The sequence below is a fragment of the Poromitra crassiceps genome (genome assembly GCF_964638095.1).
Source record: "Poromitra crassiceps genome assembly, chromosome: 25".
In the NCBI taxonomy this organism is placed as follows: domain Eukaryota; kingdom Metazoa; phylum Chordata; class Actinopteri; order Beryciformes; family Melamphaidae; genus Poromitra; species Poromitra crassiceps.
This window is the reverse complement of record NC_139649.1, coordinates 15,111,217-15,131,310: the sequence shown is the minus strand read 5'-3', so window position 1 is coordinate 15,131,310 and position 20,094 is coordinate 15,111,217. Positions and strand designations below refer to the sequence as shown.

Sequence of the window (20,094 nt, the reverse complement as noted above, 5' to 3'; positions counted from 1 at the left end):
TGTGTATAGTCATGATTGACATGGCCGTGGCCTTGAGCAGCATCCGGACAGACCAGGAAACGGGCTCAGTGGGTATCGTTCGTCAGGCAGCTGGTTAGGAACGGGCCCAGGCCACTGAGGAACGGGCCCGGGCCGCTGACGAACGGGCCGGCCATCAACCCCTTAAGGTAAATGTTTATGTCGGGTCCCGGTTTCTTTTCAGGCCGGCAATCTGGGTCTCTTACAAAACGCTCGTCTCCTTCCAGCCGCAAGTGTCAGAGAGTCTAAATAAGAGAGTGGAAATAAGGAGCAACTTTATTCTAGGGTTTGGGGGGGGGTGTCTACGTGGGGGTTGTGGGGCTTGGGGGGAGGGGATATGGGGGGTCATTGAGTAAACACACAAAGAGCGACAGAAAGGAGGCGCTGGACAGAAGGAAGAGAGAAAGCCGAGCAGCTCCGGGCCCTGAGAAAAGTGAGCCATTCTGCAGACAAAGAGCCGCTTAGGGCTGGACTGAGGGAAGGAAGAGAGGCTGAAACACTTGTGGGCCCGGGGGAACTCTATAGGGGGAGCCAACATGGAATAAGCCAGCGAGCACTTGAGGGTCCCGCCGAGCACCTGAATGGGACGGAGGGGCGGAGGGCCAGAGGGGGTCCGGGGAAGGTGAATGGGCTGCTTTTTGGGTCCAATTTGTCTCTTTTCACCCCGCTCGCCCCGGCCCGGCTCTGACAGATGTACAAAGAGGGCGCGGCGCTGGGCCACTCATCCATATATCCACCCTGAGCAGCTGTCACTTCTGTCAGGCACGTTCATCAAACAAATACCACCGAACCTCCCTTTTTACCAGGCGGGGGGGGGGGGGGGTACCCCCCTTTTACCAGGCGGGGGGGTACCTCCCTTTTTACCAGGCCGGGGGGGGGGGGGGTACCCCCCTTTTTACCAGGCGGGGGGGTACCTCCCTTTTTACCAGGCGGGGGATGGAAGGGACGGGGCGCGGGTGAGATGATGACATATGTGTCCCAGATAAATTCGCTCCGTGGACCTCGTCGATAAACAGTGGAACCTGATAAAGGGGAAGTCTCCATTACACGTCTATTTCCCTCCACTCGGGATGATCACAGCTTTAGTGTTCTTAGCCGGTTCCTCTCACAGCTTTAGTGTTCTTAGCCGGTTCCTCTCACAGCTTTAGTGTTCTTAGCCAGTTCCTCTCACAGCTTTAGTGTTCTTAGCCGGTTCCTCTCAGCAACGCAGCCTTTGGGAATGCTCATAGAGGATTTAACCCCGAAGAAACGACGCGACCAAACAAAATGCTTTCTCTCTCTCAGTCAGACTCAGGGGCGGTTCTAGGCCTAGCCCACCCAAAAATAGTCTCAGCCCACCCAAAAAAAAAAAAAATCCCTCTCCAAATCCATGGTGGTCATTAGTAGCAGTTTCTGTTAAAATGATCTTTATTTATTATTTATTTTAGCTTTAAAACTATTTTTTAATTTTCTGCTTAAAGTTCATGAAAAAAAGTGGCATTCTTGTTTTTTCCCACAATAATTTCATAATACCATTTGTAATGCCACCGTTGGAGTGCTGTTGTTCAAAATTACAGTACATTTTCTCAGATTTATTGGTGTCTTTCTAGTCACACAATTTAATAGTCAGTGTTTCCCATACACTGATCTATTTGTGGTGGTACACCCTACATAGATTTTGACCCCCACAAATACTGCCACATATTAATTTCAACTAGTTGACTGCAAACTCCTGCTGTAGTGCTTACAGTATATTATTATCTTGTCGGAATATTATTCCAGCCAATAAGTTAGGAAGTTCCCTTTTGATTTAATTTTACTTTTGTTTTGCCTACAAAGCAAAATGTTACTTTACTTGAAACTCCCCTGAAGTGATTTTGGTATTATTTATGCAAGCATAATTCTACCATATAGTAACCTGTATGCAGAATATATATAGTATATATAGGGAAACAATTATTTTTTCATCGCTGTAAAACCACAGAACGGTAAAGAAGATATTGATGTGTGTAGTTCTTCATAGATCTAGTCTCTTCATTTTGATCTCAAAGTGTGCCAGTTTGATCCATTTTTACTTGAAACTGTACAAAATTTTCTTCTGGGGGGGCATGCCCCCGGACCCCCTTAGGGGTTCAGTGGTCCATGACCTTTGGGTGGGCTGAGCCCACCCAAAGCTCTGATGCTAAAACCGCCCCTGGTCAGACTAAACCCTAAAACTAATTTTCTCAGCTTTTAACCTATATGGCTTTTGAGGTGGTGTGTGAAGGATTCTGGTCGAAATATCCACATTTGGGACTAAACTGTTAGAATTGTACAAACTGTATCATTTTCAGGCAGCAAGAGTGCCCTCTATGGGTTTAAACGCCACTGAATGACCAGATTGATATCATTTTTAACCATTTCGAGTAACGCCGTTTCCATACAGACCACCAGCGTTGGCTAGTTGTTGATATTTATTAACAATTGTGTAGCTCTGTTACTGATATAACGTTTTTCTCTATGCGGGGAAAAGTGTCATGGCGCTATTTTCGGTAAATAATTCTGAACACAGCCAAAGAGTATAGTGAGACAAGAGGGGACTCTTTACTGCCTTTTTCACAACTGCGCCACAGTCAATTTGCATTGGAACAAACTAGCGGGTGGAATTTGCTGCCTTTCTCTGTTTTAAATCAAGCAACAGGGCGTTTGACCAGAAATCTGGGGGTTTAGTCCCCCTTTAAGTACGCTAAGCGGCTTACAGACTTCGTTAAACAGAAGTGAAACCTTTTTGGAGCTTGTTTTGAACAGTCACACACAGTCAATCATTCCTATCCCGCTCGTTTTTTTTTAATTGTTGTGACCTACAACCACTGTTAATTCCCTCCCTACTGGTTGTGTCATCGGGTTACAGTTGCTTTACTTCAACCTAAAGAGATTACTGGCTGCCATGAAAAACAATCAAATAACCAAAGGACATAACAAATGGACCAGATATTCTTCCTGGAACGGCCACACAGCCGTTTGTTCAGAGAAACGGGTCAAATATCAATTAAAAATGTTGTGTTCCTATTCCTTTTCCCATTTTTCCAGTATTTAATTTGAATACAATCTAGTGGTGAAAATGTTGGTTGTATCATGTTTGGTATACCCACCACTCCATTCCTATTTTTTCTTTGCTGTATCCTATTATTTGTGATTGAAACAACCCAATTTCACCGAATCTATCTTCAATTTCTGTCCCGAATCACAAATGGCTTTTCAATCTGAATCAAAAACGACATAGTCGCATTTCTATCATCTCCCCTCATTCTAAAGGACTGATTTGAACGGAGCGAGGCATGAAGCCGCCTGAGCTCAGAGTCGATTAAACTGTTCACTTGGGGCCGGGGCGGTTGGTGACCGGAGCCGGCAAAGTGGTAAAGCGTCCCCCCCCCGCATCGGACAGCCAAGTGGTACGACCGGGCCCGCTCTGTTGGCCCGCTAGTATACTCATCAGCACTGCGGCCCCTCCCTCCACCCCAACGTGAACTGACCAAAGCGCGCCAGCAGCGACAACAATCTCAATCCCCCAATCTCCGGCTCAATTCCACCACTTGCCCTCCCTCCGCCCTCTGCCAGTTGGTTGGTAAAGCGGAAAGCCGGGGAGGAGCAGCAGCAGCAGTGATTAAAAAGCGCTTTAACTTTCGTCACACACAAGAAGTGCAATCTCCTCCCCGGCCAATCTGATAACTACCAAGGTCATCGCAAATACTTCAAATCAATCAATGAGCCGCACATCCTAATCCCCCCAGCTAGGCGCAGGCAGATGAAGTGTAGAATTGAGCCGTGTAATCCAGCCCAGGAGGAGGGGGGGGGGGGGGGAGCAGGGGGGGGGGGGCAGGAAGGGGGGGGGGAGCAGGGGGGGCGGGCACCACACCGCACATCTCTGTGCTCTCCTTTCACCCCGCTTTCTCTCAGCCTGCCATGGCCGCCTGGCACTGTTGCTTGTGGGTGGGTGGGGGGCATCACAGGGCAGGGAGGAGCTTGTGGGTGGGTGGGGGGCATCACGGGGCAGGGAGGAGCTTGTAGGTGGGTCGGGGGCATCACAGGGCAGGGAGGAGCTTGTAGGTGGGTGGGGGGCATCACAGGGCAGGGAGGAGCTTGTAGGTGGGTGGGGGGCATCACAGGGCAGGGAGGAGCTTGTAGGTGGGTGGGGGGCATCACAGGGCAGGGAGGAGCTTGTAGGTGGGTGGGGGGCATCACAGGGCAGGGAGGAGCTTGTAGGTGGGTGGGGGGCATCACAGGGCAGGGAGGAGCTTGTAGGTGGGTCGGGGGCATCACGGGGCAGGGAGGAGCTTGTCGGTGGGTGGGGGGCATCACGGGGCAGGGAGGAGCTTGTAGGTGGGTGGGGGGCATCACGGGGCAGGGAGGAGCTTGTAGGTGGGTGGGGGCAGAGCCGTATAATAGAAGAGTTCCGACATCGTTTTTTTTCCAGGAAGTAGAAAGTGGAACTCTTGAGTAACAAAAGCAGCACTGTCGAGTTGCAGCAAAATAGACAGTTTGTGTTGTACTTTGAAAGGGTTTTTCCCCCCTTGAATCAAATTGTACATTATCAGCTTTATTTTAGCATGCAAAAGTAGCGCGAGACCCATTCCTGGCTGTTCATTGGCTAATGAGTCTCGCATTTTGGTCCTCCGCTGACGCCACTCTCTCTCTCTAAAGGACACTAGGTGGGGGGCATCACGGGGCAGGGAGGAGCTTGTCGGTGGGTGGGGGGCGTCACGGGGCAGGGAGGAGCTTGTGGGTGGGTGGGGGGTGTCACGGGGCAGGGAGGAGCTTGTGGGTGGGTGGGGGCATCACGGAGCAGGGAGGAGCTTGTGGGTGGGTGGGTGGGTGTAGTCTCCTCTAGTAAGAGAGTGGCGTCAGCGGAGGACCAAAATGCAAGAATCATTAGCCAATGAACAGCCAGGAATGGGTCTCGCGCTACTTTTGCATGCTAAAATAAAGCCGATAATGTACAATTTGATTCATTTCAAGGGATGAAAAACCCTTTCAAAGTACAACACTGTCTATTTTGATGCAACTCGACAGTGCTGCTTTTTTTACTGAAGAGTTCCACTTTCTACTTCCTGGAAAAAAAACTGGTCCATTGGAGTGAATGGAGATGTCGGAACTCTTCTATTATACGGCTCTGGGTGGGTGTTGTCACGGGGCAGGGAGGAGCTTGTGGGTGGGTGGGGGCGTCACGGGGCAGGGAGGAGCTTGTGGGTGGGTGGGGGCGTCACGGGGCAGGGAGGAGCTTGTGGGTGGGTGGGGGGTGTCATGGGGCAGGGAGGAGCTTGTGGGTGGGTGGGGGGCATCACAGGGCAGGGAGGAGCTTGTGGGTGGGGGGTGTCATGGGGCAGGGAGGAGCTTGTGGGTGGGTGGGGGGCATCACAGGGCAGGGAGGAGCTTGTGGGTGGGTGGGGGGTGTCATGGGGCAGGGAGGAGCTTGTGGGTGGGTGGGGGGCATCACAGGGCAGGGAGGAGCTTGTGGGTGGGTGGGGGGTGTCATGGGGCAGGGAGGAGCTTGTGGGTGGGTGGGGGTTGTCATGGGGCAGGGGGGAGCTTGTGGGTGGGGGGCATCACAGGGCAGGGAGGAGCTTGTGGGTGGGTAGAGGGGCGCCACGGGGCAGGGAGGAGCTTGTGGGTGGGTCGGGGGCGTCATGAGGCAGGGAGGAGCTTGTGGGTGGATGGGGGGCCGTCACGGGGCAGGGAGGAGCTTGTGGGTGGGTAGAGGGGCACCACGGGCACAGGGAGGAGCTTGTGGGTGGGTGGGGGCCGTCACGGGGCAGGGAGGAGCTTGTGGGTGGGTGGGGGCGTCATGGGGCAGGGAGGAGCTTGTGGGTGGGTGGGGGGTGTCACAGGGCAGGGAGGAGCTTGTGGGTGGGTGGGGGCATCACAGGGCAGGGAGGAGCTTGTGGGTGGATGGGGGGCGTCACAGGGCAGGGAGGAGGCCATGGTGTATCAGTGCCAGGCTGGATTTGGCTCAGGCTAAAGAAATGTCTTTTATTTAATCACTGATCCGCGGGTTAAAGTCCGTTAATCCAAGCCTCTTCAGCCGGTCTTTCAAGAACTCAACCAGGCAGGACGGGGGTTGGGGGAGGGGGATTTATTTTTCCATATTTCCGTCACCCACACAAACACACACTGATTCCCCCTCAGCCCCTGGTCCCCTAACAAGCTGTCAATCTAACAGTTTTGTCTTTTTCTCTTTTTACACGTTCCGAGACAGGTCAGAAAAAAAGGGGGGGGGGGGGGAAATCAGCATGTCGCAAAAGCATCTGTACTTCTGGGTTTTCTGTGTAACATTAATCATTACTGCTGAATAATGGCACACACCCAGATACACACACGCACACACACACACACACGCGCGTGCGCGCGCGCGCAAACACACACACACACTTGTCTCCGCTGCAATTTTCACAACACCAGAAAAGATAATATTAAAGAGATGCCATGATTGGATTGCGGGCCAGGATTGCGCCGAGTATAAATGGCCTGGACTCATGGAGTAAATCCGATTTTTTTTTTTTTATTAGATTTAGAAAAACAACAAGGCCTTTTGTGATTAGCAGAAACAAAATAACCAAAGGACACAACAAATGGACAAGATCTTTTTCCTGGATCTGCCACACTGAGCCGTTTGTTCACAGAAACGGGTCAAATATCAATTCAAAATGTTGTGTTCCGACAAGCCCCCCTACCCGCCAATCTGTGGGTATTAGCCCTTCTTAATATGTCTCAAATCTTCATTTGTTCCTTGAGACGCTGTTGTTTGTTTAACATTATATCAATATTAGAGCACATATGGGCCTGTCTGGTGTCACTCTAGACATCAAATCCTAAGTGTTGACACACTTTAGAATGTAAGGGGCCATAGCACCATAATCCTCTTATTGTGGCTGATATGAGAAGGCACGTCTCCATGTCATAACCCCAATTAGAAAGATTAGACGTTGTGTCCCAATGCCAAACGCATACAGGACGAGGCAAAGTGTCTCCATGGACTTTGGATGAACCTTCAGCTCTATTAAGCCAGGTCACACTCGTCTCCTTTCTATTGGATTCTATTGAGATACTGTAACCTAAAGGCCAGACGTGTGTGAGATGCTGGAACCTAAAGGCCAGACGTGTGTGAGATGCTGGAACCTAAAGGCCAGACGTGTGTGAGATGCTGGAACCTAAAGGCCAGACGTGCTCACCAAGAGCTGAGAAGACAAAAGGTTTGCTGGTCATTCTTCACATGTGGGAAATGAGACATGACAGAGGACTTGATGCACTGATGTGATTTGAAGTGCAATCTCTTTACAATCAACCACCATGGGATTTCAATTCCACATTCTGGCCCACTGACAAGATTTTAAGACTTTAATCTCGTCACCCGACATTAGAAAATGTGTTACAACAGGTCACCAGACATCCAAAAATATATCTCTGCTATTCAAGTAGTAAAGAGATTTTATATTGTTGATTGTTTTCCAAGCATTTTGTTGAAAATGCATCTGGTAATCCTTTTTAATAACATTTTTCGAGTGGATTTTTTTTCAGTCCTCTTTACTATCCAAAACAAAATCAGTCTGACAACTAATAAGACTATATTATTTGAAAGAAAACACTTTAGGTCCAAAAAAAACCCAAAGTAGGCCACTGGAGCACACGGATCCTTTTTGAAAAACTTTATTGAAAAACTAACGTTTTGACGCCATGCGTCTTCATCAGAGTGACGCATGGCGTCATCAGAGTTGCAACTCTGATGAAGACGCATGGCGTCGAAACGTTAGTTTTTCAATAAAGTTTTTCAAAAAGGATCCGTGTGCTCCAGTGGACTACTTTGTTTTTTTTTTGGACCTAAAGTGTTTTCTTTCAAGTTTATACTTGCCCATTCTCTGAGAGCACCGGACCAGCCTGTTGGGCTGTCTCGGGTGGAAGCGCGCCTAACCTCATCCTTGCAAAGACTATATTATATTTTGATATTTCAGGGTTTTCAGTTCAGAGCGGAGATCCGTGCCAAGGCTTCCGCTTCCGTGCGCCGCTGTGCATTGTTTACAGTCCAACTGATGTGAGAATGACGTTGGAGTTGATCAAGTGATATTTGTTTAGGTGTTGTAGGTCCAGACGACATCTATTAGTGCTGCAACTAACGATTATTTTCTTTATCAATTCATCTGTCAATTATCTTCTCAATTAATCGATTAGTTGTTTGGTCTATGAAATGTCAGAAAATGTTGATCAGTGTTTCCCAAAACCCAAGATGACGTCCTCAAATGTCTTGTTTTGTCCACAACCCAAAGAGATTCAGTTTGCTGTCATAAAGGAGTCAAGAAACCAGAAGATATTCACATGTAAGAAGCTGGAATCAGAGAACTTTGCCTTCTTTCCTGTAAAAACCAGAAAACGTCTGCACCTGTAGACTCTGGATGCCTGCATGTCAGGACCACAAAACCATGCCTGCATGTCAGGGCCACAAAACCATGCCTGCATGTCAGGACCACAAAACCATGCCTGCATGTCAGGGCCACAAAACCATGCCTGCATGTCAGGGCCACAAAACCATGCCTGCATGTCAGGACCACAAAACCATGCCTGCATGTCAGGGCCACAAAACCATGCCTGCATGTCAGGACCACAAAACCATGCCTGCATGTCAGGACCACAAAACCATGCCTGCATGTCAGGGCCACAAAACCATGCCTGCATGTCAGGGCCACAAAACCATGCCTGCATGTCAGGACCACAAAACCATGCCTGCATGTCAGGGCCACAAAACCATGCCTGCATGTCAGGGCCACAAAACCATGCCTGCATGTCAGGGCCACAAAACCATGCCTGCATGTCAGGACCACAAAACCATGCCTGCATGTCAGGGCCACAAAACCATGCCTGCATGTCAGGACCACAAAACCATGCCTGCATGTCAGGACCACAAAACCATGCCTGCATGTCAGGGCCACAAAACCATGCCTGCATGTCAGGGCCACAAAACCATGCCTGCATGTCAGGACCACAAAACCATGCCTGCATGTCAGGGCCACAAAACCATGCCTGCATGTCAGGGCCACAAAACCATGCCTGCATGTCAGGGCCACAAAACCATGCCTGCATGTCAGGACCACAAAACCATGCCTGCATGTCAGGACCACAAAACCATGCCTGGCTACGGTCATCCACGAGTGGGCCCGTTTGCACCTGCTCTCCCTTTTTGGCGGCACACCTTCGGGGCTACCTCAACCTGGGCGCGGACCTGCTGTCGCGGGGCAACCCCCGCAACTCAGAATGGGTTCTCTTCTCCACCCACAGGTGGTGGAACAGATCTGGGCCAAGTTTGGTCGAGCCAGCGTCGATCTCTTCGCATCGCGGCTCGCACATCATTGCCCCCAGTGCCGAATTGCACGAAATTCGGCACTGCACGGTGTCGAGTTCCCATCAGCGCACTCCCCAAATTTGAAGTCGATGGGACGAACGGTTGTAGGTGGCGCTATGCCGAATTGCACGAAAACAGGTCAGTGCACTCCGTCACATACTCCCAAAGTTTGAAGTCGAACCGACCAATGGTTCTCGAGATATGCGAAGGCCAAGCTAGAGGAGAGGAGGAACACACAGGAGGAACACACAGACGCACAGACAAACGTGGCCGAAAACATGATCTCCTGGCGGAGATAATAATAATAAATATTTCGTATTTTTGTAACATGCTGCCCCATTGTGAGCGTCTATGGGACGCAGGTTGTAATCCCTATGAGGCGAAAAGGACAGAACAGATAAATGCAGTCACCAGGGGAGGGGAGGGGAGGGAGTCACCAGCCACCAGAGGAGGGGAGGGAGTCACCAGCCACCAGGGGAGGGGAGGGAGTCACCAGCCACCAGGGGAGGGGAGGGGAGGGAGTCACCAGCCACCAGGGGAGGGGAGGGGAGGGAGTCACCAGCCACCAGGGGAGGGGAGGGAGTCACCAGCCACCAGGGGAGGGGAGGGAGTCACCAGCCACCAGGGGAGGGGAGGGGAGGGAGTCACCAGGCACCAGGGGAGGGGAGGGAGTCACCAGCCACCAGGGGAGGGGAGGGAGTTACCAGGCACCAGGGGAGGGGAGGGGAGGGAGTCACCAGCCACCAGGGGAGGGGAGGGGAGGGAGTCACCAGCCACCAGGGGAGGGGAGGGGAGGGAGTCACCAGCCACCAGGCGAGGGAGTCACCAGGGGAGGGGAGGGAGACACCAGCCACCAGGGGAGGGGAGGGAGAAGCTAACAAAGCAAAGATTAGGGGGAGTCAATCCTGACCTTGTTCTAATCTAAAGGGATGCATCCCCCCCAAATCCCTCACAACACACACACACACACACACACACACACACACACACACACACACGCCTCTCCTCTTAAGGGGAATCTGCTTTGGTGGCCTATAAGACTCTAAATGTGGGGGTTCCTGCACATTTGCTGTAATTGAGCTTCTCTGGGGTTTCTAGCAGTTGATACGTTTGTGTGCACATCCTGATCTACACGATGAAGCAGTTGGGCTGTATAATTCTACAGTATGCCGAGTCATATCTAAAAATGAAAACGGCGACTTCAAATCAAAATCAATCAAATTGAGGGTGCTTGATATAGGGCTGGGCGATATAGCTAAAAAAGTATATCGATATAAAATACAATCTGGGAACCCATCGGTTAAACAAAAAAAAACTATTTTTCCCTCTAACCTCTGGGGGCAGCAGCCCCGTTTCAATGTGGTGCAACAGGAAGTCAAGAGGCGCGGTCGGCAGTGGAAGAAAATCCCTTTCCTGTCCCTGCAAGCTCTGCCATTGGCTCCAACCGACCGGCTCTGCCCATTAATGCATTTCTTTTCCGCTCGCTGCGTGTCGCTCTCAAATCCGTCGGCGTCGCTATGAAACAACAATAACAACTCTAGCTTGTTGCTAGTAGCAAGTAGCAACTTGCTACACGCTGATATACAATCTTTAATGCGCTGATCTTGCCATTTCACTGACCTCTGAGAAACCCACAACTCTCTAACCTTTGACCTCTGAGTAACACACAACTTTTTAAAGTTTGGCTTTAGGAGTTTTAATACCCCTTTTTAAAATCAGTTCATCACAGCAATGCCCGTGTGTCCTGAAAATGAAAATCTGTACAGGCTACAGGGTCGGGAGTGGGGGGGGGGGGGAAGGGGGGTTAAACGTGCTACTAAGCCATCTTTACAAAGACATCTTTTGTCCTCCTTCACAACTGATTAACTCTTGTTTGCCGACTCAGAAAGAGAGAACACTGCTTATGATAATCCCTCTTCAACATCGCCACACATTTTACAAGCAAACACCAGGAGACAAAAGACCATAAAACACAGAGGAAATAGGAAAGTTGGGCGTTCAGCAGAGGAGCAGATAGAGACACTGCAAAACGCGTCATCATTCAGAAGCCACGCCCAAGACGGAGGAAAATACAAGGAAGCACTGCCTGACGACTGCAGCTGGCAAAACAAACCGCGGCTAACCGGGGCGAACGAAGGAACTCTCATCAGATATAAATAGTTTTGCGGGGTTTTACAGGGATTCGGACAGTTTTCTTTTTAGATAATGTCAAAAGATTATTTCACTACACTTCCTCCAACGGAGAGGGAAAGGTACATGAAAATGAACTCAGTTGGCCTGGAGCAGTGTCCCTTTTCATTGCCCAAACAACGCTGGATAAACGATCCCACACAGTGGCCTGAAGTGAAATACTATGACATGAGCTTTTAGGCATGTTTAAATGAATGAAAATAACGCTGGTGTAACGTCAGACAGATGGCATCAGACGCGCTGGCGTTCTCCTACAGTATGTCATGTAGTTGCACACAAAGATCATATATATGGAAGATGAACACTCCAACTTACTTCCTTGACAGCTAAATTCACATTTTCTTCCCGCGAATGCTCAATGGCTTCCTTGTTTTGCTCGGGAGTACAAAAAAACTTTAATTGTCGATTTTTTACATTTGTTGTGTGCGCAGCCCACCACACAACAGCTTTTAGCTATGTTTAATTCAAGGAAAATGACGCTGGTGAATGGGGCTGAATGGAGCGATTTCCCCCGTGATGGGCGTGGCCTATTTCATGCAGTGTCTCTATACCCCGCATGAAGGGATGGACCCACAGAAGAAGAGCTCCGAGGGAAGCTGAGGAGATACCACTTATCCCAAGTCTGGCTTAAGTTACCAAGAGGCTCAGCAGGCTTCGTCATTTAGCGATTGTTTCTCATTTAACAGTGGAAGCAAACGATCTGATGCGGCTGTGTTACCAGTTGATCACAGTGTGTCAGCAGTGGAGGAGAAGAGTGTTAGGCGTGTCGATACAGTCATAGCTTTGCAAAATGTTATGCTTATTTTGCTAATTTATTAAAAACATGTATTTATCACATTTGATTGTGACAACTTGCTGTCACTTAGTTGCCACAAAATGTTATTTACAATACTGTAGTCTGTTACTTTAATGTGCCATCCTTGACAATCAAGGTCAGATTAGCACCCCAGGCCTCCCCGCCCACGGAATATTAGACTCAAAAAAATAAAAAAAATAAACTTAAATGTTATATGTTCTCTCCTGATTCTAAATATAAGTGAATCGCTTTGTTTGACCAAGTAAATCTATTTTTTTATAAGCAATTTACAAAATGTCTATGGAAAAATGAATGGCTGACCAGTCAGCACTTGCCTGCAGACGTCAAATGACACTCAATCATGAGGCTTAATCTTGGAAACTATTTTTATTTTGTTCTGATTGGTCTTAGATTTGTGTCATAGTTCTGTGGAGCCCGACACGAGCCTGACCAGAAAATATGAAATCAAATCAAGTATAGGAGGGCCCCTTCATACTGAGGGCCCCTTCCTACTGAGGTCTCCTGGGCACCTGCCCGGGTTGCTCATACAGCAGATCAGGCCCTCAATCCTTTCGATGCACTGTGCATGGGTGCATTTTTATATTTAATCAAACGAAATGAAACAAAATTAAATTAAATGAAGTGACAGGCGAAAAAAGTACGAATTTGCCTGAGAAGTTTGCAGATGTCATCACTAGTTATAAGCTAGGGAAGAGCTACAGGATCTATTGGCCTCGGTAGGAGTGTATTAAGTAGGCTAATCTGTCTCTTATCCACCTCACAACTTACAGTCACTTTGTCACAGTAGAGAGGAGTAAACTAGCTAATTAGAGCAGAAATCCAACAGTGAGGTGGTCATATATTACGATGCTACCTGTGTGTGACACACCTGTGTCATATACAGGTGTCACATGTCCTGTGTCAGTACTGGAATGAGAATACAGCTTTATCATTTGCTTTTTCTTTGTCATTCGCTCCAAATGAGGAGGTGAGTTATGATGAAAGTGAGAAATCAATCAGCCGCCCGAAACTGGCCATGTGTACATGTGATTTGATTTTGATTTCCCACCTTTTATTGTGTGTGCGATTATTGTTTACTATGTTTTAATCACTTTTTATTGAGATGTTTTTCAGTTTAGTGAATAAATAAAACAGCTCGCACACTTCATGGGCTCCAGTGAAAATATTTAATGCACCGTTGCTGGTGACGTTTCGAGCAGACTGCTCTTCATCAGGTGAAGAGCAGTCTGCTCTTCACCACAGTGTGATACACACGTATCACACTGTGAGACCAACTGGCAAGATCGTCTGGCTCAGAAGCCTAGAAATGAGTTGTCCGAAAAGACAATTGGAGACATCTTGCACTTCATTCAGATGAAAGCAAATAGATCTTGAAGGAATTTCAGTCTGTTCTGAAATCTGGTCTACATACCGCAATTTTGGCCAGAAAGTTAAAAAAATTATATGAACTAGAAATCTCCCTATGTACAACTTCTCATTGAGCTTCTCCCTCAGCATGTCCTGGGAGTGGAGCAGGAGGCACCATGGCTTACTTACATCAAATAATCTCTCTATGTAGACCTCCTCGTTGACCTTCTCCCTCAGCATGTCCTGGGAGTGCCGAACAAACGTCACGTAACCATCAGCCACGTCCATGCCAGGCTTCTGCAAGACACAGGTGAGAGAAGTGAGAAATAAACACTCACTTTTATTATGACTTTTATTATTTTTGCTATTATATGAAAGTGCATATTTGCAGTCAGTTACAACACTTTTTCATAGTGGATGAGGCTATTTTTGCATTTCATTCTGATTAAAAACGAAATTGCTGAGAATTTGTAATTTTGTTGTTGCTTAGCTAATTAAAAAAAATACTACAGTATGTATATGGGAAACATGTCTGTTTTTTTTTGCCCCCTAGCAGACGTTAAAATAGCCTCTGTAAATTACTAGCCTTTTTTTAAGCAGTATGCCAACGTTTGACCAATGTAACTAATTCTATGCGTGGCAGTCTTTGTATAAAACAAGTAAAGTATTTATTTATAGCTGTTTTTCATGATTTATAATTACAGTAGCCAAAATCAACATTTTCACTTGTGGTTGGTTAGAAATACATGAGGTCAGTAAGAGACTGTAGCCACTGACAGGAATTCAATTCAGTGCACTGATCTACAAGACAAACAGGCTTTGCAACATAAGCCGTCCTCCAGTTCATAACAAAGGTATTTTACACATGTCCATGCAAGTCAGTTACATGAACATTCAAAACAAGATGCAAATGATCCAAATTGTCAGTTATATCATTTGCAGAAAAGAGAGGTTTGTGGCCCCCATCTCATCTCCCAAGAGGTGTTTCATTTGCGAGGCTATGTAGACTCGAGGCTACAGATCCTTTTCACTCCTCTGTCTGTCTGTCGGAGAGATTGACGCTTGGCCGGGAACCAAGCTTCACATTTTGGGCATGTGCAAAGTGAACAGGGGTGTCGGAGCCACGCGCTTGTTTTTTTGTTTTTGTTTTTATTGTTAGGAGGAGGCCTGGCTGCCATTTTGACATGTAAAGTATTCATTGAGGACAATACATCTTCAAATAACACCTTATTTCTCTCTTTTGCCCTCCTTACATCACATGCCATCTTCATGATAAATAGATATCAATGGGTTAAGGACAGGACAGCAGAGGGGCCCACATTGTTTCCTATGAAGGGCCAAACATGTATCTGGATGCTGGGCCATGGGCCAAAAATACATGTTGACGTCATCACGTGAAATTACATTAAAACGTATTCGATTTGATAGACAATTTACATTCCAAATCTAAAATGAATGTTAAAATAAAATAAAAATGTTATTATGACTTTTATTAAAAGCTTTTATTATAGTTAGATTTAGAGTCGATTGGGAAAAATGGCTTAAATATTTTCAAAGGGACAGAAAGTGCATGATGCAACTCAAGGTGAGTAGCCCTAACCATAACCCATAGAACCCATTTTCATTCAGATATCTTGAGGTGAGAGGTCAAGGGACCCCTTTGAAAATGACCATGCCAATTTTTTTCCCTCGTCAAAATTTAGCCAAAATTTTATTTTTTTATTTTTTTATTTTATTTAGCCCTCTTCCCAACATGCGAGGTTCGATTCCTTACGTCTTCTAGTTCGGTAATGGTATATAATGATATGGTATATACAGTAATAGGGATGTTCATTTTGAAAAATTTCCAAAATCGATAATCGGTGAGAATTAACGATCAATTATCGATTATCGATTTTATTAATACTTAGAAAATTTTCAATATTTTCATTTATTTTTTATTTTTTTTTATTTTTTTTTACAAAATGAATGCCTATGGCAGAAAATACGAAAGACAACGTGTTCTCCTCAATGAACTCTTTATTTCAATGTGTCTCCTCTCCAACACTGCTGTCCCCGGCGCATGCCGGTGTGAATTTCCCATGTTTAAAACAGTTTTGTTGGCACAAAGGCCCGTGCCCAGCCAGAAAACTAGAGACTATATGAAGCTCCACCTCACGTTAGTCGGCTGTGCAATGGAGTGGGGCGAGGAGTAACGAATTCCACCCAAACCTAGTCAAAAATTTTTTTTTTTTTTTTTTTTTTTTAATAATTAAAAAATCGATCCAAATGCCACAGGATCGATTCCAATCCTTAACGATCGATTATCGATTTTCGATAATTGATGAACATCCCTAGTATATAATGATATGGTATATAATGGTATGGTATATAATGATATGGTATATAATGGTATAAGCATCATCGCGCTAGCTTTAAAAATGAGCCCCACCTTTTTGTCAAATCCATTTCGGGCCAAAACAAACGGGGGCGGGAAAAAGTTGGCCCGCGGCCTCCTGATTGGTCAGCCAGGGGGCGGGGCTAGAGACTGTGTCCCCCTGTCAACATACTCAGTGCCTTGTCAGACTCACTGACAACATACATGTACACAGTGCCTTGTCAGACTCACTGACAACATACTGTACATGTACACAGTGCCTTGTCAGACTCACTGACAGGGCATTCATTTGCAAAGTGGCATGTTGGTGCAGATCTGAGCCGAGGCAAGCCCACCCCCTGACGGCACAGTGGGCTCGTGTCAACAACATGGACTCACAATGTAGTCTGTGTGGAGAGCGTGCACGCACACACGCATGCACGCACGCATGCACGCATGCACGCACACACACACACACACACACACACACACACACACACACACACACACACACAGCGTAATAGGTAACTGTCACTTACAGGTACGTCCACGTACTTTGAGGCAGCTTTCACCTTGAGATAAAAGAGAGAGATTGGGTGGAGAAAAAAGAGTTAGGACTCCAGCTGGGCCTACAGCATGTGATTATGATGTAGGCCTACAGTATGTGATTATGATGTAGACCTACAGCATGTGATTATGATGTAGGCCTACAGCATGTGATTATGACGTAGGCCTACAGCATGTGATTATGATGTAGGCCTACAGCATGTGATTATGATGTAGGCCTACAGCATGTGATTATGATGTAGGCCTACAGCATGTGATTATGACGTAGGTCTACAGTATGTGATTATGATGTAGGCCTACAGCATGTGATTATGACGTAGGTCTACAGTATGTGATTATGATGTAGACCTACAGCATGTGATTATGACGTAGGTCTACAGTATGTGATTATGATGTAGGCCTACAGCATGTGATTATGACGTAGGTCTACAGTATGTGATTATGATGTAGGCCTACAGCATGTGATTATGATGTAGGCCTACAGTATGTGATTATGATGTAGGCCTACAGCATGTGATTATGATGTAGGCCTACAGCATGTGATTATGACGTAGGTCTACAGTATGTGATTATGATGTAGGCCTACAGCATGTGATTATGACGTAGGTCTACAGTATGTGATTATGATGTAGGCCTACAGCATGTGATTATGACGTAGGTCTACAGTATGTGATTATGATGTAGGCCTACAGCATGTGATTATGACGTAGGTCTACAGTATGTGATTATGATGTAGGCCTACAGCATGTGATTATGATGTAGGCCTACAGTATGTGATTATGATGTAGGCCTACAGCATGTGATTATGATGTAGGCCTACAGCATGTGATTATGATGTAGAACTACAGTATGTGATTATGATGTAGGCCTACAGCATGTGATTATGACGTAGGCCTACAGCATGTGATTATGACGTAGGCCTACAGTATGTGATTATGACGTAGAACTACAGTATGTGATTATGACGTAGAACTACAGTATGTGATTATGATGTAGGCCTACAGCATGTGATTATGATGTAGGCCTACAGTATGTGATTATGACGTAGGCCTACAGCATGTGATTATGACGTAGGCCTACAGCATGTGATTATGACGTAGGCCTACAGTATGTGATTATGACGTAGAACTACAGTATGTGATTATGATGTAGGCCTACAGCATGTGATTATGATGTAGGCCTACAGCATGTGATTATGACGTAGGTCTACAGCATGTGATTATGACGTAGAACTACAGTATGTGATTATGATGTAGGCCTACAGCATGTGATTATGACGTAGGCCTACAGTATGTGATTATGACGTAGGTCTACAGCATGTGATTATGACGTAGAACTACAGTATGTGATTATGATGTAGGCCTACAGCATGTGATTATGACGTAGGCCTACAGTATGTGATTATGACGTAGGCCTACAGTATGTGATTATGACGTAGAACTACAGTATGTGATTATGACGTAGAACTACAGTATGTGATTATGACGTAGGTCTACAGTATGTGATTATGACGTAGAACTACAGTATGTGATTATGACGTAGGTCTACAGTATGTGATTATGACGTAGAACTACAGTATGTGATTATGACGTAGAACTACAGTATGTGATTATGACGTAGGTCTACAGCATGTGTTTATGACGTAGGCCTACAGTATGTGATTATGACGTAGGTCTACAGTATGTGATTATGACGTAGAACTACAGTATGTGATTATGACGTAGAACTACAGTATGTGATTATGACGTAGGTCTACAGCATGTGATTATGACGTAGAACTACAGTATGTGATTATGACGTAGGTCTACAGTATGTGATTATGACGTAGAACTACAGTATGTGATTATGACGTAGAACTACAGTATGTGATTATGACGTAGGTCTACAGCATGTGATTATGACGTAGGTCTACAGCATGTGATTATGACGTAGGCCTACAGCATGTGTTGGTGCATTACTTACTGTGAAAGATAGGAAGGATGAGAAGAGCGTGCCCTCGTCGTATCTGGATAGCTTGGCGAGGACGCTCTCTAGAATCACCACAAACTGAGGAGAGATGGAACGAATAGTGTAGGTTCTAATCACAAAGATCAATCATTTCCATCCAGTATAAGAGTGCATCTGTTGAGCACCACCACGTTCAGCTTTGCTACCAAAACTGAACTTACTAAAGATAGCATCGTGCTTGAAGTCAATCAGTAAATGTCATTTCTGATCAATGTAAATTACAGTATGTACTGGTATGCGGTGCAATTTTCTACCTTTGCTACCAGGAGGGTAATCATCTCCTTCACTGTCTCCTCGATGAGATTGTCAATTTGGGAGTGATATTGTCTCTGGAAAGAAAAAGACAAAGTTACACTCATCCACACCGAGCAACTCCATATTAAAGGGAAACATTGTGCATTCTGTTTGACTTATTTCACGTTTAATACATTATTATTTTTGCTATAGCATTGTGTCAAAATAAGGGAGTAATTTGAGCTGTAGAGTAATTTGCACAATTAAGGTGATCTGAACCATTCCACAGAAAATTATATTTCTTGCCACTACAGTTACTCTGTTTCCTGATTGTAATAATAGGAATATTCCCTTAATAATATGTTAAAGGAAGCTGTTAAATTCCTCACTAGGGAAGTGCGTTGCTTAATATGCGTTGAATATGCACACATACTGTACGGTTGTACTGAACTACAGGTCTTCAAATAACATGAGAAGTGTTGAAAATGCACGATCTTCCCCTTAAAGGAACACTCCGCCCATTTTCAATCAGCTTTGTATCATTAGAACATCAGTAGTATATCAGAAAACTGTAAACGGTTTTGAAGTCTGTCATTTAATTTGACAGTTATTGAGTGTTAAAGTGTGGACCAGTGACATCACTGGTCCCCACTAACTCAAATTAATAACTCATTAACTCAAATCAACACTCAATAACTGTCAAATTAAATGACAGACTTCAAAACCGTTTACAGTTTTCTGATATACTACTGATGTTCTAATGATACAAAGCTGGTTGAAAATGGGCAGAGTGTTCCTTTAAGGTCTTAGGGGTTGTGACGGCCATAGGGCATTTACTTTGGCCTGCATACTGTTCCAGCTTTGCATTGCAGGTTGCTGGCTGCTGAGCTGGGAGCTGGGCTGATTAGCCTGATTGGAGATGGGGCAGCACCTGATCACTGCTGCCAGGTCTTCTACTTAGGGCCACCTGCCCTGCCAGTCAGCAGAGCTACAGCCAGAGCCACTCTTACCTCTTGAGACCACGCTGCTCTCACCTTTTTGTCTTTTGTTTTGCACTGACAACACACACCACCCATTTCCCACTGCACCCACCATACACTTCCAGACACCACTGATACTGACTACCACACTCCATTGTACTTTTTGTAGTTTATTCGTTACTTTTTCTTGGGTTTGATAATAAATTCAGATTATTGTTTAAAGTTCTGAGTACAT

The 20,094-nt window shown here is 46.1% G+C and overlaps 1 protein-coding gene across 10 annotated transcripts in view; it reads right to left on the bottom strand.

Moving 5' to 3' along the window:
- LOC310798074 (calcium-dependent secretion activator 1) overlaps nucleotides 1–20,094 on the bottom strand; it is a gene marked incomplete at both ends in the record, with an annotated part of 159,682 nt that overhangs the window by 17,890 nt on the left and 121,698 nt on the right. For all 10 annotated transcript variants that reach the window (XM_083660564.1, XM_083660559.1, XM_083660561.1 and 7 more), the window contains 4 exons: nucleotides 13,905–14,012; nucleotides 16,611–16,643; nucleotides 18,601–18,684; nucleotides 18,900–18,974. In XM_083660564.1, the coding sequence (XP_083516690.1) occupies nucleotides 13,905–14,012; nucleotides 16,611–16,643; nucleotides 18,601–18,684; nucleotides 18,900–18,974 (300 nt within the window). The remainder of the gene's footprint in view (nucleotides 1–13,904; nucleotides 14,013–16,610; nucleotides 16,644–18,600; nucleotides 18,685–18,899; nucleotides 18,975–20,094) is intronic.